The 25,306-nt window shown below is 45.6% G+C and overlaps 1 protein-coding gene across 6 annotated transcripts in view; it reads right to left on the reverse strand.

Annotated features, from left to right (window-relative positions):
- Positions 1–25,306, reverse strand: part of LOC105447892 (tyrosine-protein phosphatase 99A) — a 279,292-nt gene that overhangs the window by 48,240 nt on the left and 205,746 nt on the right. For all 6 annotated transcript variants that reach the window (XM_011686166.1, XM_011686168.1, XM_011686167.1 and 3 more), the window contains exon 4: positions 18,107–18,230. In XM_011686166.1, coding sequence (XP_011684468.1) covers positions 18,107–18,230 — 124 coding nt within the window. The remainder of the gene's footprint in view (positions 1–18,106; positions 18,231–25,306) is intronic.

Genomic DNA, 25,306 nt, shown 5'->3' on the forward strand with positions numbered 1-25,306 from the left:
GTATAAATTTTATTTTGATAAAATGAATTAATTTTTGTTGTTGTGATACAAAGGAATTAATTGTACAAAAGTATATTAATATAGAAGTTTTTTCTAAAATTTTTATACTGTTACATACACATTCGCGTGCGTATATGAGTGAATTAAAAACTTATATCTCGCGAAAACTGGAAAATTATTTGCATGATATTAAATACAATGCGACGAAATATCGATAATAATCGACATAGCGTTAACAGCAAACGGCTTTCCCTCCTTCCACCTATTGGAATTACGTTCGAGCTCTATTGGGCAGAAGATTTTATCGATGAATTAATGCACGAATTACTGTCGCAATTCGCTACATGTGCGGGAGGAGCATTTCGATTGTCCCGAAATTGGCTAATATTCGCGCCGAATAAAAAAAAAAGCAGAAGGCACGCGCGATACATTCTCGAGCAATTAATCTGCTACGGCGGAAAATCTCAATGCAATCACCGTTTGATCATCTGCAGTCGGAGACGCAGATAGTTGATTCGTGCCCGTTAAATACCGGACATGAAACTCGCGATGAAAACTCGCGAGGCATTCGGTGACCTAAATGAGACAAAGGATGAAAATTACAACGGTATTTTTTACGTTCACTCGGTCGTGCAATTGAAAAAATTTTATTAAAAATTTCTAAACATTTGCTCTTTTGATTTTTCAATAATTCCTAAAATAGATTCGATTTTGAATGATTTCAGCTCTGGGAAACGAGAAGATTTGCAAAATTCGCGCCTTCATGTCGTGATTCTCTTTCATGAACGATTCAGCGGCCACGGTGAAATATCGATCGAAGACTATTTCGATGCATTTACACGTCCGGTGCATCGACGGCGGCGCGGCGGTCCATAAGTCACCGTGGAACTAAATCGCGCCGGATGTCATCATTTATGTAAATAGGTTAGCCACGGGTTGTTAGATCCATAATACTCTTCGAGTGAAATCTCCATATGAATATTGCACATTAATGCGTACTATACTGGCCCGTTCATATGTTAATATCTTTACCGCGAGTAGGCACCGGGCAGATGGCGGGGCGCGATGTGCAAATTAACGTTTTGGAAAGCGAAAACCTTTTATTTATGTCGCGACCGCGCGGCGAGAACGTCCGCTGCTGATATTTCCGCCAGTTCGGCCAGTTTCGGATTGTCCGCAATTAGCATTTGCCCCACACAGGTACGGCGGCGGCGGCGGCGGCGGCGGCGGCGGCTGAAAGGGGACCGTTAACGCACTTCGGTGTCCTCTGACGCCCGCCAGAAATTGATTTATGATAATTCTCCCCCTCCCCGCCGCCGCCGCCGTGCAGCTCGCGCGCGGCAAGAAGCACGAGCCGATTCGTTCCGATAAGAGTCAGTAATTGAATCTTCGCCGTTATTTTACGATCGCCATTTACTCCTATCGTCCCTTTTTATCGTGCCCTGTTTTTATCTCGAGCTTGTCTCGTATTATGCAACGATAATAAATCTGATTTGAATGGATTCTCATAATAGACGACTATTTTTTTCCGTGCGGTAAAAACTGCTATCAATTTCGCTCAACATCGGGTGGAAGGCGATAAAGTTAACTGTCGCGATGCTATGCACATAAATATATACGAAGTAAATGAATTAAATTTGACCTTACACAGGGAAAACGATTTCGGAAAGTAAATTACACCCGAGAAGCATTAATACACCATGCGGTTTAGCTCCGCGTAACGAGTCGTTAATTAATCACAACTTCGACGTGATCCATAATATTCTCATTATTCTAGACGGCTGAAGAGAGAGAGAGAGAGAGAGAGAGAGAGAGAGAGAGAATTTCGAGTTTTAAATACTTTCCCCTCGTTGACTCCTGGGTAGGAGAAGTCGTGTGTATATTCAGTCAAATTGAAACTCATTTCGTTAAAGAGAGACCGTCAGATGCGAAATCGTTAGGAATTTCCTTGGCAGAGTTTCATACCCCCGAGCATCTGCCGAAAGCCTAAGAAGGGGGTTAATTAAAGCGCCGCCAAAGTATGGAACGTGCTGTAAAGGGCACCCCTCGAAAGCGCGCTCGACGTTATCGTTGATATACTTGAGGGAACGATTGATTATAATCGTTCTCTCTTTCGCAAGTGGTACAATCAACTTGTAAGATAGAATCTGCTGAGAAAATCGAGAGGAGAGGGTTGTTGTGTTTGTAAGCCGTCAGCTTTTTTCTTAAAAGCTATAATGTTAAATATTCTCGAAAACAAAATACATCGATAAAAATCCCATTTGCAGGTATATGACGGTTTGTTCCTACATTATGAACGGGCTCTTCAGGATTATGGAACACGGTTTCCACCGAGCTTTTCTTCTCGATCGTTAAGATATCACGTGTGAAGGAATTGCGCACTTCTTGGCACTCGATAGACCAGTAAAAGCCAAGGTAAGTGTATTTGCAAAGCGGGCCACTGGAGTTACTCGAAAGGGGCTTGACAGGGGGGAAGGGAGGGGACGAGGGAGGGAAGAACGATCTTTGCGACGGGGGCGAGGCTGCAAATCGTAAACTGCATTTTGCATTTCCTTACGCGCCTAATAAATATTCCGCGGAAGTAATGGACGTACGACGCGGCCGTTATCGTCGATCTCCCTCTCGGTGATTGCCTCGTTAAAACTTTTTTCGTAAAATTTATTTATTTATTTTTTCCCGTCGATACTCTACCAGCCGTGAAGTTTTATCTTTGCGATACAAGTCGCTGCCGTGTAATAACTACATGGCTTCTTAATCTGTCAAACTGTCGATAAAGAAGTGGGTCGCGATCAAAAGAACGTACTCTCTTGCCAAGGGCCTGCGCTTGTCAATTTACTGAAAATTGCGTTTTCTTTGGACGCCGATATAAAAGATCGGCACGACACCTCGCAGCAAAGGAAACATCTAATTAAAGAAAAATCTCGATACACTTCCAACCGTCGTGGAGCGCTCTTAACTGTCAAGTGTGTCGTAAAATTTATATAATTACGATATAAAGTTTCAGAGCCACCGATGTTGCGTGGACATGTTTTCCTCCTCCATTAGGTCGTCGATCGATATACGAAGTATCGACCGTATCTTATATAGCAAGTGGTATAAAGATATTAAAATATCACGAGGAGCAACTTTAATCGAGAGAGAGAGCGTAATTATCAAAGGCGGAAACTCTATATGCAAACTAAATATTTACTTGATCCACTGTACGCGCGCGGGTACGGTACGTGTTCCGCTTCGCCGAGCAACTTCTTGCTTCGGTTCGGCCAACTTCGGTGTTACGTAGGCGCCCGCAAATAATAGCTGCTGGAGCATCCCCGTGACGAGCATGCAATCTCTCTTTGTAATTGAGAAGCTCGCCGCGGCATAGGTGTCTTGCTCGAGGATTTAACGGCAGATCGGTGTTAATTATTCCAATGTGTACTAATTGCTGATTCGGTGGATTATCTGGTTATCTACCCCGACTCGCCCTCGCGCTGTCCCCTGTCGCCTCGTCTTACTCTTGCCCACCCCTCTCCCCCCCCCCTTCCATGCCCGTGGCTTGTAGCAATCAACTGCTGCTACATGTGCGAGATTAACGCGGCGTACAATCGTGTGCTATATTTTCGCAATACGATGCTTTTACAAAATTAAAATTCCTATTATTGTCTTGATCTTGAAATTAATTCTGCTGCATTAAGGTGGCTTTTCTTAATCTTTGCAACTGCAATGAGGAACTTACAAACCTTGTTATTTTATTAATAGATTTCTTTACTGACTTTTGTGTACTTTATGAAATATCAAGAAATACACAAACAAGTCTCGGTCAAACAAATTTTGATAGTCCGACTTGATTAAAATAGAACTGTTGAGTAAATATATGCGACATGCTTAAACGGGGAAGCGTCTAAAGTGATTATACTGCTATGTGGAAAGTGGCGGGATAATAACAGCCCGGTATTAAAATCACCACCGCCCGACCTCGGTCAAAGGCGGTTAATAATAATTAATAAAAATGTGGCTAGATTATCTCTCGGCGTAACGGGGATTATATACCTTGGCGCCGTGTTATCGCTTAGGGAAACGCGATTTAAAAAATTAACCTACTTTCCTAACGAGCGGCCGAATGCGTTATTAGAAAGTCTTCCAAATGAGCAGCCGGACTCAGCGGCTCGGCAAAAATATTCGCTGATAATAGCTCCGATGCGCGATCGTCCGCTTTTAATTGATTCAACGGACGGGATTTTTTGCCGAGACGGTCGTCCGCGCGAAAAATTAATATTAACGTCGACGGAACTGCAAAAGAGAGAGAGAGAGAGAGAGAGAGAGAGAGAAAGAAAAAGAGAGAGTAACTGTTACACGCGCAGTTCAAAAAGTATCCACAAGATTGCGACGGTAAGTAACAGTCGGAGGGGGCAAACCGGTAAGATTCGCCGGTGGACTAATCTTCTTGAATTTATGGACCAGCCCGATAATGTCCTCGCTTTCCTTTCACCTTAATTCTAATCTCAGCCGCTCATCCCGGGGGTTGCCGTGATATCCCACGAGCATTTTTCCATTTCCACGTTTTTCACGTCTCCTCCCTTCCTCCCTCCGTCCACCGTCCGCGTCCCTTTCCATTTCCGGATCGCATTAAGCCTCCGGAGCCCGAGAGCGCACAATAGAATTTAACGTGACTATCGTTATCGATCTTGCGTAATAATGGCGGGGATACTACTGTACGGCCACCTATTCTTTTAGCGAAATTACTTATTTCGTATTTCTCCCTTCATTTATCCGCGGGCTTATCCGCGGCGCATCTACTTACCAATCGAACGAATGCAATCTTTTCTACATCCGCTCCGTGTAACTCGCCGCGCCGTATTACTGCGATAGAGGAGAACCGTTTCCATCAGACGGAGAATTAGGTGAAATTACTGTTGAGATAAGAGGGATAAGACCGCCGCGGCAAAACCGCAGCGCGATTTGCGCAATAAATACGAAACTGGGGGAGAAAGGATGGAAAAGGCGGGGGGAGGTGAGCTTTTGTCTCTGGAGATGACCTCTGCGCTCTTTCTTTCCGCCGCACCTGTCAAACAACGCGAACGTCAACCCTCGCGCGTCCTGACAATGGAATTTCATTTACATTTATGGACGCGAGCGGGCGAATGGCGGCGCGAGTTGTAATGTTACTCGGTCGGACGCGGCGCGTCCGCAACCGGCGCGGCGCGGCGCGGCCAGGCAAATGCGCGCGACGGACAACGGCGCTCGTTAAAAATTGAATCTATTTGCGCGTTGGGGCTTGAAATTCAAATTCGACGAGAAATATCCATGGCCGCCCGTGTGCATGTATGCCCCCGAAACTCTCACCCGAGTTATATACCTATAATCGATAGATCCATCGAACGTCGATCTCTCTCCCCGATGTGTCGCCCGATGCGCCCGATTGCCCTCCCCGCGTCCGTCGTCCCCGCGTTCGTTCGTTCGGTCAGTCGGGTCGGCTCCATTTGACAGGGGAGAAATGACGCCGGGTCGAAAATATTACATTACGCGGGATTTCGGGAGATTAAAAGTACCGCCGACGGCCCCGAAAAAAAACGTGGCCCCGTTAGCGTCCGCGCCACCACCTTCGATTTTCATGGAAAAGTTCGGAGCGCGTGTGAGCGAGAACGGCGAGAGCAGAGCGTGCGCGCGCGCGCGCACGCGCGTGTGTATGTGCGCGCCGCGTGGCACCGTTAAATAAATTAGCTACGCGCGTACCGTGGCGCGGAGCGCGAAATGTATATCGCGTTAAGCGAGCGGAATTTTTCAGAACGCCACGGAATTTTTCATTTTGCGACAAAATGCCTTTGACTCGGTTATCTGCGGATTGTTACGCGTCACCACACGAATATAATTCTTTTTTTTCTATTTTTTTCCCTCCCCCCAGGAGAGATTGAAAGGAGGATCTCTTTTGGCGCGCGTGGACGTGACAGCGTAATTTCCACGTTCCAATTTCGTCTCGTCTAATAAATATTTCTATCTTTTAAAGAACTATCTAGCGCGTGGCGCCCCGTGACGCCGTTATGTATATGACGAAAGACGGGAGCTGCAGTTTGCGTTCCGCGTGTTCGACAAACTTCCCCATCTTGCTTCTCACTTATGTTCCATTCTCGTCAGCGCGAGAATATGCATGTCGGACGTTTGTGTTAAGAGCAGTATGCGCGGCAGCGCCTCGGCCGTATGTCCCGACAACGACGGAGAGAATCTTAATTAAATTTTCCGCGTACATTTATAATTACGCGTTATTTAGTATCTGGTATTACAAGTGGAAACAAAATTAATATAGTTTGCCGCAAAAGGGAAGTTGTCCCGCTCTCGTTTACGTCGCGTAGGATTTCACGGGAAATAGAAAGAGAGAGCGAGAGAGAGAGAGAGAGAAAAAAGAGACTTTTTTCCTCCTCGAGCCGCGTGACTTTCCGGCAACTTGCAACCTGGAATCGTCGCCCTCAAGTTCGCGACGAAGTTTCGAATATTGACGAGCACGACGATCGTACACTCGCGGGTTAGAAAGTAACGTGGCGGTTTAATCTGCACTTCGAATGGATTAATCGCGGAAGCCGGTGTGCTACCGAGGAGACGGTTTCTGGTTGCTAGGCGACAGAGTATAGTAGTTAGGACGAGCGTGAAAGCCCCTGTGTCCGTAGTCTGCTAAAGTCTGGAGCCCCCGTGTCCCTTAATTCTAAGCCACCTAATCTGAACGCTACGAGTCAGCTCAGGATAATTAAACGTTTCGCCGTATGACAATTTCGCTCGCCCGCGCGTTTTTACGTCTGTGCGAAATCGTCCCTCGGGTCCCTGCGCGAGAGACGACGACAGAAGGACAAATCGAGGGGAAAAGAACTCCCGCTCAGCGGGCGGGGAAAATGTTTAACGGTGCAGTGACATTTAATTCGATATCGGGAATTCGAAATATATCCGCCGTAATTGTTCTGCAAACGTGCGGATCGAATGCGCTTTCAGACCGATTATCCAATTGTTATCAATGTTTAAAGTACGTTTTTCGCGGTGTAAAAAAAGACACCGAAAATAACACCGGGTTAAAGAAACAGAAGCAACGGGTTTTTTTTTGGACTGTTTGCGAACCCGATATATATAAATCCCGTCAAAGTCACACTAATGGTACTAGAAATTTGTATTATTCACGTACGTTGAAATATCTCCGGATGTATATATATTTTGTTATCACAAATATCTGTTACGTCGCAACGCGCTTTAATTTTTTGCACTCGACTAAATGATTGACAGACAGGATTAGAAAAGGCCAAACGCGATATGAAATCTTGGTGTTTTTAATAATATTTTTGTACAAATCTTACAATTTCCAGTTCAGGCATACTATACGCGCCGCATATTTGTCGGTCTTGAAACACAAATGATTAAACGATTAAGTTTCTCATATTTTTGCGCATAATAAGATAAGGAAATCTGTGCGATAGTATCATACTCATGCGTTAATAATATCATAGGTTCCCTGGATTAGTGCCGGTACCGGTTATACGGCGCGTAAGATACGCGTAGGGGTGAGGAGGGGGGCGAGAATTAACTGACGCGGTGGATCCCCGAGAACGCGAAAGTCCGACCTGGCCTCGTTAAAAACGCATAACTTCGGCGTGAAGGCGAGAGGGCGTAAATTCCATAGGCACTAAGGGAAACGAGATAGCGAGCTTATGCCGGGGAAGGGAAACGGGGAGTCGCAGGGGGGAAGGAGGAGGATTTCGCGCAGGAAAGGGAAGCGAAAGATCGAAAAAACGTAGCGGAAGTTACGAGGAAAAAGGAACGAACGACCGCGCAAACCTACGAGTTACTTCCAGCACATATTTTCCGTGTTAATGACAATTATTATCTTAGCTGATGTGCCAACTTGTAAAGGTGGAGTTTCGTAGATAACTATATTATTTCTCGCCATTGGAACTCGTTCCCTGTTTTTTTTCCCTGAAAATGATGGCAATTCATCGATATTGCCACTAGATATTAGCACATGAATTATGACACTATGTTGCTTTAACTGTGTGATGTCTCAAAATTAAGTATATTGCGTATATTCAAAATGAAAAGCAATTACACTCTCGTAAAAAAAGTAATGTAACGAATATATTTATATCTGAGGAAACTTTATGTCAATTATTACCAATTTCGTTATTATTCTTACAAAAATGGTTCTTCATATCGCGAAATACTTTTCAACGAAGTTTCATCCGTCTCTTTGTAACCAAATTAAAAAAACTTAGTCACAATAATCCTCTAATCGGACTGTTTCCTCTGTGATTTTCATTGTGCGGTGTACAATTCAAACGGTTTCTAAGAATTTCCGCTGTGTTTACCCGTAACTGTAATCTAATTAATCGGACAACATATAGCCGTACCAAAGTGTACGAGAGGCCGAAGGCAATTCGAGCTCGGTATCCCGAAGGAGCAGATAAGACCGTTGAAATATCGACAGCGGCTGAAGGGTGTATAGCGGTCGAGACAGAGAGATAATCCTCGGGAGAGCTTCCCGCCACGGAGCTTAACCAGTCAGAGATAATCACCGTAAGGCAGCGCTACACCGCGTAAAACGGTATCGACGTCGGCGATCGTCTCGAATTTCAACGAGACCGCGAGGAAGATTCGTTGGTCGCGCCCTCTCGCCCCTCTCGTCTGTCGGCCGAGAGGAGGAGATCCTCGATTCCACGGGTCCTTCCATTCTCTCTTCCACCGCCTAAATGCGGTGTCCTTGCCGGTCGGGATCGCGCCCCCCCCCCCGCCGCGTGACGCGGTCCGTGACAACGCGGTTCCACCCCGAGAGGACTGAGTTCTCCGAAACTTTCGGAGAAACTGCCTTAAGAATCCGCGAAAATCATTAAGTACCTTACAAGCGGATAATCCGCGGAGATTAATGCAACGCCGCGCCGTGTCCCGTCGCGTCGTTTAAAAATGCACGGGAAAAGATAAGACAGTACGAGATAAAATGGTAATAGAGATAAAACGGATTTGAGACTCGCTGGATAGATGACGAGACAATAGGAATTTCGCTTAATAGAAAGTTACGATTGCCGTGAGGAAATGTGTATCCGTGATGTGTTTTAAAGAATTTTCATTAATCGAGAAGAAAAGGAGAGAGAAAGAGAGAGACAGAGAGAGAAAGGACTGATTTGTCCTTTCGTATTCAAAATATGGAAGTGGGTTTTCTCTAGCGGAATAATAAGATCGACGATAATGGCCGGGGCTTTATTGCCTTATCTCGGCAAATGAGATTCACCGACGGAATGAAAATAAATCACATCGCGAAACGGTGTGTTGTAAAACATGATAAAAGCCCGGGAAATTAATTTCGACAATTCCGTCGAATCGTATTAGGTGTACGTTAAGGATGGCGTATATCTTCGTCGTGTCGCGCGATGTGATGTATTTCTAATATGCCACTAATAAATCACTGGATCGAACTGAGATGCGCGCGCGTGCACACGTTTCATCTGGAATTTACGCGAGCAAAACCAACGGCAGTGTGCATGCTGGCAGCGTAATATGATCAAGAGGTGCATTAGATTAATGATAGCGATATGGCAAATCGGGATTGAAATATACTCGAAATATACTACAAAAGTTTTTTTATTGTGGAAATATTTATAATCATATAATTTGGAGCAGTTAAAAAAAAGTTAGGGAAAAAAAAACATTTTTTTGCCCGAATATTAATTAACATCGTGTTATAAAACAGGTCTCTCTGGGGCGACCGAGTGCAGGAGATAGCACGGTTAATAAATAAGCGCGAGTCCGGTAAAAGTATTTCTTAATATAGTATCTTTTTGTTCATATTCGCTCAAAGATTAAACCTTGATATCTGCGCGCACTCGACAAAGGCAAGGGGGCGGGGAGGGTGAGGGGCATAATATAAAGGAGATTAAAACGCCGGTCTGGCTATGATTCAGTGTCCCGCTGAACGTTTTTCCACGTGCGGCAATAGCGCGGAGTTAATATACGGATTAATATGTTCGCGCGGCGACTGTTAACGCGCAGCGCAGCGCCCGCGCCGCGTCGCATCGCTCGGCCATTTCGCGCCGCAGATATGCAAACGAATCTAGTCAAGTTGGCTTATCGCAGTTCATCGATTTTCGGCAGTACATTTAGTGCCGCGCGCGCCGATAATAAAGTCGGCGAGTCGATGATCGGGAAAAGTCACAACCGGACGTGAACCGCCGGGTGGCCGCCGCGCCGTGCCGCCGAGGGCCGCCGCCGCCGCCGCCGTCCGGCAGGCAGTTAGATAAACGTCCCGAAATTCGACCCCGCGCGCGAACGTTTATCACATTTCTCCTGGCCCCTTAAATCGCGGGGTATCACGTACGCGTTTCAAACGGCTTGCAGAAACGTATGGGAGGGCTATGGCGAGACGAGCTTTCGCTTTAACAAATCTTCCCGAAGGCTCTTCTAAATCGAGCAATTCGCAGAGAAAGCGAGAGAAAGGGAAGAGAGATGAAATCTCTTAGAGGCTCTTAATTCTCTTTATCTCAATCCTCTTTATCCGGTCGAAAATGATCTAAAACTACGAATAAAGGACAGCTTTAATCACTTGGCGAGTCGAAAGGAGAGTTACAAAAAAAAAACGCGCGAAAAATGCGCTCGATGGGTTTTGGACTTTCAAGATTTAAAACGCACACAACGCACGCGTTGATTAACTCACACAAACGGCGCGTGCCGTCGCCCGGAGATAAAAAATTTCGGTTTTTATCTCGGTGAGAAATAAAATTTCGAAAATTCTCTCCGCCGCCATATTATGGATATAATGCTTAAGTGATTAAAACAATTATCCGACTTATCAGTCCGCGGGTATTAGCGGTGTGAAAGTGCCCGTGGAGAGCACCAAAAATTCCTGAATCGTCGGGAAAAGTTTTCCCAGAGAAAAGCGCGCTCCGTTACGCCACGGCGAATTTTACACGGTTACGCCACCACATCGACGGGCGGCGCGGCGCGCTCGCGTGGTGGTTGGGCGCGACGCGGCGTCGTTCGTGCGAAAACACCTTGAAAATCTCGGCCGATGGACGGCGGCGGGGCAAAACCTGTCGAGGATGGAAAAGGAGCGGAAACGAGGATGGAATGTATGTGTGCGTGTGTATGTATATATGCGTGTATATATACGCGCGCGCCGTCGGACCCGTCGGCCAGCGCGATAAAGTAGGCATTTAAACGCGTCAAATAAATCGTGCCGTGGCCAATAAATCTCGGCCACGTTCTCGGTCCGGCCGATCGCCCCGCGTTTCGGTACGAGCCCGGCCCTTCGTATCCCTTTATGGCTGTTCGTTACGACGTTAAGAGCGCCGTTAGCCTTTGCCACGCGAGTTTTTCGCCTCGCCGCCACCGTCCCGGAGTTTCTCGCGCGCGCGCAATTTTTGACTTCGTCCTTTTGGCAGCCGTGAAATTGGCCGGCGCTGCACGTTTTCCCACCCGACGGTCGCCGTTCCCCCGTGTAGTGCTTTTCCCCGCGTTACTTCAGTTTTAAATCATTCTGCGGAGGATCTGCGCGTAGCGCGCGAGTCGCGTCTCAGCAGCGTCTTTGAGGGTCCGCAACGGGGGTGCGGCTCTCAGAAGCGCGCTTAATTAAAAGGTCTTGTTTATTCAGAAGGTTGACACTACGTGTGCAAACAGAGAAGCGATATGTTCCGTCGTATATAATTCATGTATTTCTGTATCACGTTAAAAAGCACCGGCGAAGAAAAATCTGGTCACAGTTTTTACTCCGTGGAAATATTCACTGATTGCTCCAGCAATGTTTGATTAACTTGTTAGCTATTTAAAAAATGTATCAGTATCAGTGTCGTTTGAATTAAAAAAAAAAGAATTAAATATATCAATTAAATATATCAGATATTTGCACTAATTTCGTTTTATAGAAACGATAATCGTTTGGAAATGTAGAAACAAAAATCTATAACGATTACGTATTTCAAGGATGTGATGCGTTATTCGGAGACACGAACGGCATCGCGAAAAGAGAAACGGTGTTATACGCATTGCGTGTAATTCCAGATGTTGTTATCGCGCGGAGAGAATCCCGGTTAGATATCCAGAGGTCTTTTCTGCGAGAGTGAGCCTCCGGAGGATCCAACCAATCAGAAGTCTTATAATTAAGTTTTCTGTCTAATCTTCGCAATGGCCGATTTAACCGGGGCGGGCGTTGGAATGCAGGTCCGCGCACATAAACATGGCAACAATCGCACAGAATTCCTGAAATTACACGCCCGACCGGCGCGGCGCCGCGGCGCGGGTGGGCGAGATGCCTCGTAGAAGATAAGATTCGCGGGCGAGGAGGGCGAGGGGAAGGGATCCCCGTGAGATTTTCGACAAGGATCAGAACGTTTTCTCGTTAATCTCGTTCTCGCCCCCACCGCATCAATCTTACTCTCGAAAAGCGCGTTGCACCCATGGATTTTAATAACAGAGCGGCTTCTAACGAGAGCCGCTGATGATCTTCTGACGACGATGACGGTAATCGATTAATGCAACGTTAAATGTTGGGAGAGACAGTGGTATTCTCGCATGTGTGCGCGTGCGGCAGTATCGGAAATAATTTCCGTTTCGTATCCGCGCCAAACGTTTCAGGAATTTTCCGCAATTTTTGATTGCTGCGAAAAAACTAAATCAAAACATTTCTGGGCAAACCGAGTTATCATGCGCAAAAAAGCATCGCCGGCAAAATGTATGACACACGACCTGTGAAATATTTAAATTATACATATTGCGTTTTAACATTTTATATTTTGGCCCGGACATTACATTAAAATATAACATAATTTGAAAGTTTTGTGTCCTCTGCATTTATACATATTTTTAATTTTATACGGAACATTGCGTGCCTTTCATTTTTCGAAACTGGAACAAATATCGATTATTCCGACCTGACGCTATTAAAAAAAAAAAGGGAAGTGAACAAATTTTTTCCAAGAATATTCAAGATTGGACTGAATTAAGATATCAACGTCTCTGATGTCGAAGTTTTAAATATAAACCGGATATCAGTGATATCATTACGTGAATTAAGTTTATAATAGTACTTTCTAAGATTAGTTACTGAAGAAAAAGATAATCTTACGTTACGAGTCGAAGACAGACCAATTACTGCATGTCATCGCACGCGAGTATTTTCATGAAAGAAGATTTTATTAGGAGCACGCGGTTTCGAATGTCGGTAATCGTGATACGTATATCACTCGCGACCGGGATTAATCGTTTATCGGAAAACTAATCAAGTAGCGAGAGGGGGAGAGGCTGAAGTACGGGTTATGAATTAATCCGGGCATCCGTTATCCAAGCATATATACGTGATCTCGTAAACGCGGCCTGGGTCAACGTCGAAATTATATATTCGGTAAGTGCAAGGAGTTTTTCATACGTTCGAGTTCTTAATCCAGCGTCAGCTGCAAAATTCGCCTCGTAATGGCTGAGAGCGGAATTGGGGGTGAGAGAGAGAGAGAGAGAGAGAGAGAGGGAAAGAGAGAGCGTGAGACGAGGTCCAGAGCTATACTACAGCGGCGTTTCGACGGCGTGATCAACGACGTCACGTATCTCGCATTACCTTTCACGACGCTGCTGAAGAACAGTTTACGGCCCCGGAATTAAGGCACAGAGCTAACGTCGGGCCGATTATGTTGGGTCGCGTTTGCGCTGGTCTTAATTAATCCTCCTCACTTATTCCAGACTTTCACGGACCGACTACTCCCGCGGGCTGATACGCCGCGTTTAATCCGCGGTCTTTGGCGGAAAGAGATAACGTTACGCCGTTAGCTTTGCTCCAATATCCCCCGCGAGGGGGAAAAGGCGGCAGAGGAGTGATGAGGAGGGAAGGGAGAAAGGACGTGTACGGGTCTCTTAAATAAGCATCGACGATATTTATTGCGCGCATTAATGTATTATTCACCGAGAGTTAGGATTTTTAGAACCGTTATTAATTCAGGCGGGATTTTTCGACGGGCATCTATCTCCCGGGCCGTCCGTCGGGGCGAACGTATAAAGCTACCATCAGTAACGCAATATTTCCGAGATTTCCGAGAGCGCATATATATATTACACATCTGTTTCCTACCCTCTGAAAAATTTCTTGCAAGATAGTTGCAGCTTATGAAATTGGAAATAAGTCTGGCAAGAGTCTCTTTGAAGAGCCACGAAAAACGACATTTTTCCCTCCGTGAAAATTAGCCTTTCAGCTTTTTCCCTATTGGGAAATCTGAAACTTTTATGTATATGCAAAACACACAACATCCGCGAGCGCGAGCGCGCGCCCGCGCGCGCGACGTAACGATGTTGTCGCGAGACGGTGCTCTCTGCAGGTATATATACACTACATCGAATTTAATCGTTGAATTTAATGAAAGTGTCCGGTAAAAAACTAAAGCGTTTCCCGGACTATTATTCGCGCGACGTGCAATGAAATACTCATTTAACGCTCGTTAAATGGCTTGCGTTGAGTGCCTGCAGCTTGGCGCGCCGGCCGCCGCTCGTGAAAAGTCGAAAAGGCCTCCCCCGATTTATCCCCTCCCTTCCCTTCTCCCTCGTCCTCTCGTCGCAAGACTGAAAGTCGATCCTAGCCGGAAAACCGGGCCGCGAGAAGCGTCGCTCCGAGCTCCATGCACATGAGTGCGGCGCGAGACAAAAGTAATTAAAACTCGCGGATCGTGCACGATCACCGAGCCGTACAGCCGAGCACGCTCGCGCGCAAGTCCTCGATGTCGGTCGGTGGGCTTGCGCGAAATTGGAATTCCATTTTAATACGTTTAACAAAACGTGGGAAGATTAAGCGGAGGAATCCCGGGAAATTGATCGGCCGCCCACGGGGGACACCTAACACACTAAGATCGATAGTCCGTCCCGTCTAATAAACGCGGTCGCGGCATTTATTCCTCGCCACTTTTCTGATATTACGGAGATAAATGATCGGCGACGTGGTGCCGAGGGGAGGGGAAGAGTGAGGAGAGGGAAGAGGAGAGGAGAAAGAGAGAGAGAGAGAGAGAGAGAGAGAAGAGTCGACGCGTTGCGCCCGGATGTTGTCCGAATACGCGGTGGCCGCGCCGTTTGCACGGGATGCACGTTGCAGTGGCAAATTGAAAACGTGTTTGGCCGTGTATAACGTGTACACATTTAGGCTTCACAAATGTTTTTTAATCCGAACACATGTGGCAAATGGTTACTAAATTGCCGTATAGAAGAGGTTACATACCAAAAAGTGGGATGCGCGCCGCCGTTATTTCCGTTACGTAAGTTACGTGTATTCTACAATGCTTTCCGTGTGCCATAAAGAATGGAGGACGTGTCACATACATATCCGCGCGTCCGCGAATTCTAACGTGACAATAATTCGCATTTTTTCGACGCACGTGATGTAGTTCGTGCCGGAAGGATTCGTGAGACACGCCGACCGTCGCGATTACGATCGTCGGGCAGAAAGGCGTTGGCCGGTTCCGTCGACGTCATTTCCAGCCAGGAAGATCGGCGCGAGATGCCATTGCAAGGAGGACCTCGTCAAAACGGCGGTTGATTTCCGCGAAGATTAATAATCTTCGAACGGAACGGACTGCGCGGAGGGAGCCCCTGTCCGCCGGTGTGCGCACCTTCTCCCTTTCTTCCCAACGTTCTCTCTCTTCCTCCCACTTTCGCGGCTGAACGAAGTTCGACCGAACTTTATTATAAAACTAATATTTTCCAAGTTCTATGAGGTATTACGATAGTTTTCTGAAAGGGCCTGCCAGCCCGAGCAGCAAGGCGAAATGGTTCGCGGGGGTGAAACTTCAATATTCGGCGACCATAACGACACCGACTGATATATTATTTCCTACAACTTCTATTCTCGGGGTTTTGTCTGCTTCGCGACCGGAAGAAAGGGAAGAAAGCGCGGGGCGGTGGCGGCGGCGGCGGCGGCGGCCGGGCGGTCGAGACATAGGGGGTGGAAAAAAAAGGAAAGAAAATGGAAACTTGATTAAGAATTCCATCCGCTCGTAGTCTCTCGTGCGAGCGTTCACCTTCCAGAGAACGAGAGAACCGCGATGCTCCCGCGATGTTGCGTAGCGAAATGAACGTCCGGCGATGTGAGGGTTTAATTAATAATAAAACTTGTACCGACAGTTTTTTTATTTCTTCTCTTTTTTTGTTTTTGTTGTTTATCGTCTCTTCAAAGATATAGAGAGCGAAGGTTCGGGCCAAAGTGCATCGTATGGCGCATCACTCAAATTAACTTGCCGCTACATCGAAATCGAAACGCGACGAGCTCGATGACGACCACGGGTCGCATCGCGCAAATTAACACTTTCGGTACGCGACCGGATCGAAACGCCGGAGTGCTCGCAGCTGGCCGAGCCGAGGCTCACAAATACCCATCGCTAACGGCCGGTGGAAAGCAATTTTGCTAGGCTTCACGTTATTACGTACGTAAGAGTAATATCATCGACTGAATCTTTTAAATCGCTGAAAACTTGCCAAACTCTCCGTGAAGGGAGTGACAATGGATTTTTGTCAGGAAGATAATGCCATAAAATGAGAGGTTCAGCCGTCTCTCGAAATGTTCTTTGAGCGAAAAGGATTAACACAATTTTGATAAATGATTGTGAGTGAAGTGGGTATAGTTAGAAACTAATAGCGGTTAGTTTGTCTTCAATTTGTGCAGGCATCGAAATAGAATCACGTACCATTCGCGCGCATTCTTTATTCATGCATCCTATATTCGATGTCGACAATCTTTTCTCGGATTCGAGAAATTTACTCTCGCAGGATTTAACGAATGCAATAAACGGATGAAAAGGGAAGTGACTTTTCATACTTTTGTCTCATTTCGATAGAAAATTACGCATCTTCCTCGCAAGGAATATTTGTCACCTACAGACATACGATCTTAAGGATCAAAATTTCTACTTAAGATGAAGTCAGAGAAAAAGATATTAAAAAATCGGAAATCGGTGCTCTCTATTTCGGCGTTTTGCGTATTTTTTTTATCCAACCATAATCTTTCTATATATTCCCCTTTCTCATATTCGCGATTTCCATATTCGGGGCAATTTTGCAGAACGTAACGCAGGCGAGTACATATTCGTGTGTACAGTTTTCGCTGTATATATTATATTGTTTATATACCACACAATGGTACAAAAATATTTTTCCCGTTTTATGCGCTATCCCCGGCATTTTTACATCTTTTTTTATTCTAATACGACGTATATATTGCAACGCACGGTTAGTTTGGCTTTACCGGCGGGCATCGAAGGGAAAATTCGTGGGAAAAACGAAAAGGAGATGTCCTGGGCGATGGGAAAACGTGGAAGTCGGTCGCGGGGTCAAGGGACCCAGCGGAACGAGTTAGGAGGGGGGGAGGGGAGAGAGAGAGAGAGCAGGAGGAGCGGGAAGGGGGGAAGAGATAACGGAACCGAGAGATGCGGCAGAGAACAAAGGGTGCTTATCGACACCGCGGTTCTTATCCTCGGTAATTCCTTTTATTTTATCCGTTTCTTCTTCCACCTTCAGTCGCGAGTGAGGACCACGAGAGAGAGAGAGAGAGAGAGAGAGAGAGAGAGAGAGAGAGAGAGAGAGAAAGAGACCACGCCGTAAGATAATCGGGGTGAGATCTACTCGAGCGTAGAACCGAGCTATTTCCGAGCGTATCCCGCGGGCGCTCCGATTTTTTTCCTATTAAAAAATGTTTTTTCCCCGGGAAAAAAAAGCGACATTAATTCACTTCGGCGCAGCAATTTGCTCAACTTCTGCGAGAAAGCGACAGTGGCACGTCGTGGAAATCAACAGTAAAGTTTCACTGACGTCACGACGTAACTCTTAAATGGCATTAGGGGGATGGGGGGGGGGAGAGACTCGCTAGTTAAATCGATTGAGTTAATTTTTCACTTTAATCTTTGCATCTCTGTGTGTATAAGCTCGCGACGGCGTGACAACATCGCTAAAAGGTACGTCAATTTGCCACATCAATTTCCTTACTCTCTCTCTCCGTTTTTCTTTTTTTTTTTTTTTTACAAGAAACTACGCTTTTTAATATAATATTTGCGATATCGGAGTTATCTGAGTAAATTTAGAACGCCCCGTCAGATCGGCGAGTTGGCTTGAGCGCGCAAGGGCACTTTTTTCGCGAGTCAATATTTATCGGACTTACCGGGTGTAGATGACGTACTGCGAAATTGGAGTGTTGTGGGAATTAACACCAGGTGCCCACGATATATTCACGGCTTTGGACGTGTAACTTATGACGAGTGGCCGTTCCGGTGGATCAGGCACATCTGAAAGGCAGAAATTTTTATCATTTCACAACGCTGCTGCTACTGCTGTGTTGGCGGCAATTCGTGCGGCCGTAGAAGCTCGTCGAACGCTCGTCGACAATTTTCGCCGCGGGTAAATGTTCTTCGCGATTATCAACCAAACGAATGTAGCTTGCGCACACAATGCGCCAACTACTTAGGAAAGACATTACTTTGAAGTAGTTACAGTAGCTGTACCTACGTACGCGCGGGGGGGGGGGGCGCGACACGTTTACAACGCAACGCTATAACTCGCCTCCAGTTCCTTAAGCTGAAATTTATTTTGCCGAAAGTTGGAGTCACGTAGTTGATATTTCTTATGGGCGTTTTGCATCGGTATCGACACGTAGATGCAAACGTATATAACAACCCATATACGAATACTTATGGTATCCATATTTCCGAAGCAATCTTCTTTCTCACGGAATAGAAACGCTCGCAGTGTTCCGTTCATCGTGACGACAGCTCTAGTCGTGTTAGATTCCTCTCTTTCAAATATATTAAATTGCTGCGTGTAAAAATGTATATTGGCTATAATTATGTAAAGTACAAAAAAAAAGTACAATAAAAGTAAATTTATAATTATATCGATTCTCAGCATGGACAACAAATTATATTTTCCAGATGTTCAAATTGATTCAAAATAATATTATAACAAATAATATTTGGACGAAATTAAATTAAGATATTTAATGTGGATTGTTAAAGCTTCGTATTTTTGCGCAAACTAATAGTGGATCTAATTTATGTGATTATAAACCAGCACGGTGTATAATCATACTTTTTTCGTACGATGTGCAAGACACACGTAATCACGAAGGCATGCCTCAGCTGATTGGTTTTCATCCGCTTTGACGGTTTGGTAATTAAGCCTCGGATCCAGCTTTCATTACGGAAGAATCGATCGCGAAATAGTTTTGCCACATTTTTATTACGAGAAAAATCAACTGCAGGACTCTTGTCGTTTGCAAGCAAAAAAAAAAAATAAAAAAAAGAAGATGATAAGTCACGCGATATGGCATTACAACTCAATTCGCAGCTAAATAAAAATGATATTCGGTTTACAAGTTCTTAAACTTCATCTACAGTTTTGCCCGTTAAATATTAACGTAACATCCTGCAGGCACTCGTGTCGTAAACGTGACGTACTCGTTGAATATAACCGGGAGAGGGTATTCCCTCTATACCATCGCGCGACTCTTCTCGCGCGAAGTTATTCGCGCGAAGAAGGAAGCACCACCGATCACGAGAGACGCTCTGCGCTGCTGCGCCACGGAACGGCGCGGCGTCGGTGACGCCGCGAGCATCGCGCCGCGCCGCGCCGCGCCGCCGGCCGCATCGGATAAGGCACTGGCGTTTAATATGCACCGGCGTGCGGCGCGGCGAAATATAACATTGCGCGCACGTTGCATAAGATCATAAATGAGAGCAGGGACCTCCAACCTCTCTCAGGATGGAGTCGTCATCCTTTTCTGACCTCGCTCTCTGCCGCGACCTTTCTACCCGCCGCCGCCGCCGCCGCCGTCGCCGCCGTCGCCGCCGCGGCTGCACTCCCGCTGTTTATGTCGGCCGTTACCGCACGCCGTGACACCCGCGCCGAGAAAAATTTCGAACGCAGAAGTTCTCCCCGCGGTACTCGATTTACATGAATTACACCGACTACCCACCGCACAATGGCGCCCCCGGCTCGATATTAAGTATTGAATGCGCGCCAACCAGTGGGACAGAGGGACAGAGAGAGGGAGCGAGAGAGTTGTGTAACGTTGTATATTTAGCGTCGCTAATTTACGTATCAGTCGCGTTAATTTACGTGATTTTAACGTAATTAAATGCGCGCTTGTCCGCGCAATTTGTATTTGCTCAATATGGCTCGATATGATGCTCGATATGACAGAAAAGTTATATAATATAACGAGACACTTTAATTCACCGTTTATTTCGCCGCATTAGCCTGTGTGCGATTTTTATATGATTAAATGCGCACTTGTCCGCGCAATTAATACGTGCCCAATTTATTTTCAACTGACATGATGACTTTTGCGTGATTGACCATGCACTCGTCTATACGATAATTTATGTCAGCCCTATTATCATTTGATGATAATCTCAATAATATTAAATTATCCTGATACTTAAATATTAAATTAATTCTATCGCAGAAAGAGAGGGGGAGGGGAGGGAGGGAGAGGGAGAAAGAGAGACGCATACATGAGATCATGGATTTATCATGGATTGTACTCTCTTTACAGTAATCATATACAAGCTACTTCGTGTAAATATGTAAGAAATAAGTATATATTTAAAAACAAAATATAATTAACGTCAATGGCTCGCACAAAAGCTGCTCGCGACGAGCATTATACAGGCATTACTCACGCTTATTATTTCCCCGTTATGAAAAGCTACGGGCCAGAGTCATCTTATAATTAATAAGAACTCGTTATATTAGACTCTTGAATAAATTAGATTTCCTTTTTTTTTATACATATAATGTTATCTCGTTTGCAATCCGCGTGCTTTGCGCGTAGCCGCTTGCATTTCCGCGCTATGATATAACGGAGGGAGAATTCAAAGGCGTGGAAACGGAATAAATGAGATTTACTATGAAGCCGTCGTTCGCGAATTATTAATTTCACATAGCGTTTCCGGTTGGTAAACGAAAAAGAGATCGGGGGGGGAAGGGGAGGGGAGAGTACATTACGCGTGTCTTGAGTGGCTATCGGGTTTTTCTTTGTTCAAGCGGAAGAGTACGTGAAACAAACAAGATCCGGAGCGAATCGACTCTCTCCTTGCCACGGGAAAATATTTCTCTTCGTAAGTTTTGACCTTTTTGTAATATAATCGACCGACACATTCGTTTCCTCGAGTATTTTTCTTGATATTATATCACTTATTAATCTATTTACGCGAAACTTTTGCGTCTTACCTAAACTCTTCGTGTCGCGTACACGCAGAGATCGATATAAATGACCGGAATCTATCTTTCATCGTGATTTAAAGCTTATGAGCTTTATGATTTTAGACAAGAGATTAATTATATCGTGAGATGAAGTTTCACCTTTTTCCCCGTCTTTTCTTTCCTCTTTTCTGTTTTTTTCGCGTGGCGATTGGTCTCGTCAGTTTCCATTTTCCATTCTAGTGCAAAAAAGTGCTCACGATATTCAATAAAAAGAAATTAAAATCAATTGCAAGTCTTCGGGTTAATTTTCTCCAAAGCAGAGGTTACGAGAAACACATACACACACATATACTTCTCTCTCTCTCTCTCTCTCTCTCTCTCTCTCTCTCGATTGCCCATTAATTCTATACCATTTAAACAGGGTACGCGCCGCTGCATCGCTCTACCACCCGCCGTGCGTTGCGGCCTTTCATTAATAATTCATGCTTTCTGCTTTACGAGGTCAACAGTGGACGTTTCTTTATCCGTGCCGCAAGTCGAGCGCGTTGCGTTGCACAAAGCCACCGGCGGACGTGCGGCAAAGTAAAATCGAGCGGACGGGCGGTGGACGCGCGTGCGAGTCTCGTTATACAGATTCCTACACTTAGCGTTTTGCAATATTCAAACGACTCACTCTCTCCCCCCCTCGCCCCCCTACCCCTGGGGGAAGTGAAACGCTTATAAATCCCGTAGAATGTTTATAGATCCCCTGGTCACTCGCGCCACGCGCGCAGAACGGCGACCGTGCTTCAACTTTCCGCAGAGTGAAATATTTATCGTTATATACCGGCCGCGGGAGGTAATTACGCGATAAAATAATGATGCCCGTTCCACGTCGAAGCGTCTCGCGGAAAATCGCGCGGACGATTGCGACGTGCGGAGATTGCACGGCCGGGCGTAATCAGAAAATCATCTCCGACGGGTTATACGGTCGGGTAAGAGCGTATCTTCCAGGCGATATTTTTTACGTTAAATCTTTACCCGAACGTAAACGGAAATATGCAAAGCAGGTACGTGAGGTGACTAATTAAATCTCAACGTAACGAGTTAAAACTTCGTTGAATTTACGCGACAGTTTTTCTAAGTTGAAAAACTAGGCGGTAGCCTGCAATGAAATTAATTGTTAAAAGTATTTCCCGTTACGCGCGGAAGGGACGGGATGACCGATACGGGGAGGAAGGGTTGCCTTGCCAGAGTTCGCGCGTATATTAGTGGTGCATACCGGGATAACCGCGCGTATGCACCCCGAAGGACGACGGCCAGGTCGTCCCACCCTTACGGCTGGGTAGAATATAAATTTCTACGAGCGCGTTTAGCGGAATTTACGAGCGTCATTTTAAGAACTGTTTTGCCTTGCTCAACCATATGGCTCCCACGTAAATATCTCTCACCCCGTTTCACCGTTAAAACTCAGTATTCAACCATTAACCGTACTCTCCCTGTTTCTGCCTATCTCGTGACGCGCGAGTTTCCCTTTTCGCCGATGTCATCGGCATAATTAGCACTTTAGTTAATTGTGACAAGATTAACAGTCCAATTGAATTTGACTTTCTCTTTTTTTTCCTTCCTTTCGTTAAAGAAAATCGACAGTTTATATGATGATATCAGTGTATAATAACTTTGTTAGCAATTCTAACAGTACTAAAGTATTGCGATAAAAACTTGAAAAATCACTGTTTACTTGATTTTTACTTTAAAGTCGTTCAGCGTTTTATGTATCGTAAAAGAAGAAAAGTATTCTCTTCTTAGTAAAATATTACTTTTATCAATGGATACGCCCACACAGAAAAATTAAAAAGTTTTATATTTAGTAGAAAAGCTTATACTGCGCGAATATATAAAGAGGACTTATTGCATACTTTATTTCTTTCCCTTTATTATTCATCGGAAAAAATAGTTATAAAATCTAGTATCTCTAAAATAGCGTGCGAATGTACGTATATAGGTATCCACATATTCTATCAAAATATCTCGAAAGCACTGAAAACTAATCAAATAATCCATTTAAAGAACCATTCCATCAATCTCATCCATTTTCAAAGTTAAGCTAAAAGCATTATTTTCAAAGGATCAGACGGAAAAAAGAAGAATACTCGCGTTAAGGTAGCTTATTTAATAACGATCGTGCACACGCGAGGAAATCGCTCTGATCAATACAAATCGCGATGCTTTCCTCGAGATTCGACGACGATTTCCGACGTGGAATATTCATGCTCGATCATGCCGTCGCGCTACCATGCCGGCGCGGCGATCGTCGATATTTTCCCTGCCGCGCGAGCGGTCGACATGTCGCCGTCGTTAGTCCGAGAATGGACTTACGGGGCGCACGAAGGAAGGCGGCGCGCGGAAAAGTGAAAAATCGCGAGATGTCCCGGACGAAATTGGTCCGCGGGTCCATTCTCCCTGCAGCAGGAACCCTCCTGCCTCCCGTACAGTTCGTATATGTCGTTCGAGAGATATCGATTCGATCCTGCACGGTGGATTTGCGTGGTCCTTTGTGCGAGAGGGACGGGCCCAGGTGCCCCGGGCCGACGAGCCGTAATAGAAGGCAGTTTCCAAGGAGTGCGTTTGAAAACACTGAAGCGCGCCCTGTGCCCTCCTCCCTTTCTCCTTTCCTCTCCCCCGGACAGTGAAAGGGTTTCCCTTCGTCTTCCCTCGTTTTTATCCATTTTTACCTCTCCGCTTCCGGCTGTCAGCTTTTCTTTACATACGTACATAGATGTGTACATATGTGCACACATATATACACGAGTGCCTATATGCGAGAGAGGACATTCGCATTTTAGCTACATATCCGTCGTAGATATGTACGGCCGTCAGGCCTCCTCTGTACATTTAATACATTTATATATATATATATATGTATATATATGTATGTATGTATATATTCGTGTACATATATATACCGTCAGTGTATGCGTATATGTAGGTACGTCTTCTCCGCGCTATATCCAGCGAAATAATTCGTAATGCAATGGCAGAATAATAAAAAAAAAAGGAGTAGTTCGTACGAAAGTTGCACGGTTTAAAGGGTCGTACGACACACATACATACACACACGTCTGCTGTGCATAACGCTGCTGCAGTGAGTCCTTGTCGCGTGAATTTGCCCTCCGCGAAAAATTTCCATACGCGCGCGCGGCTACATTACGGCTTTTTAAGTGAAACGTCCAATTCCCGCTTCCGCTTATTTTCCGCCCTTACACGACGATGTAATTTTTCCCATTTGCCGATCGTAAGGCTCGCGTGAAGCAACGTGGAAATTCTTCGCACAATTGCCATTGTCGCGTTTTTATTCTGGCCGCTCTCTCTCTCTCTCTCTCTTTCTCCCTCTTTCTCTCTGGAGTTGTACGTATACGTACGGAAGGAAATTATACAATGAGATCTCGCCCGTGTAAAACGCGTACTGTGTATTCGACGCAAGACGACGCAACCCGCCCCCCTCCCCTCCTACTCTCCGGCCGCATCACCGTGCTTCGAATTATCTGAATAACTTCGTCATGATCGCACTGTTGGAATTTCATGATCGCGCTTACCGCGACGGCGGCGGTGGCGGCGGCGGTCGCGCTCAAAATGCGGAAGCAATGTCCATGGGGCGCGCTCTCTATATATGTGATGTTTACCGATAAACGGGCCCCAGAGTACATTGGCAACTTGATATTTCCCATGGGGTGAAATGAGGGCGCGCGCGCGCGTTCAATGCCGTTTGCCGTTAATCACGCCTCGAATTACTTGCAACGAGTAGCCATGGAGATTATAACGAGGAAGAGGAGGGAGGGGGGGGGGAGATGTAGCGTGTTTTAATCAAATCAAATCAAATCAAATCAAATCAAATCTATACCAACGACCTCGCTGTCGAACACGCCGCGCCGGGTGTCCTCAAAAAAGGCCGGCCCGTCCAGTTCGAATTACAAGGTATCTCATTCGTGGCGCGCTTTATATCTATTACAATCGATCTAAATCCAATCTTGCAATCTTGATATCGGCCCACTCTTTATTTTCAATTATTGGCTATTACGGCGCCAGTCTGTTTCCCTCGCTGATCTGTATACGGACCGACACGGTTTCATCACCGTTAACAGGGGGACGACCGGGGCCAGTTGTATATAACGCGATTGCG

This window comes from Wasmannia auropunctata, unplaced genomic scaffold (assembly GCF_000956235.1).
Source record: "Wasmannia auropunctata unplaced genomic scaffold, wasmannia.A_1.0 LD336090.1, whole genome shotgun sequence".
In the NCBI taxonomy this organism is placed as follows: Eukaryota; Metazoa; Arthropoda; class Insecta; order Hymenoptera; family Formicidae; genus Wasmannia; species Wasmannia auropunctata.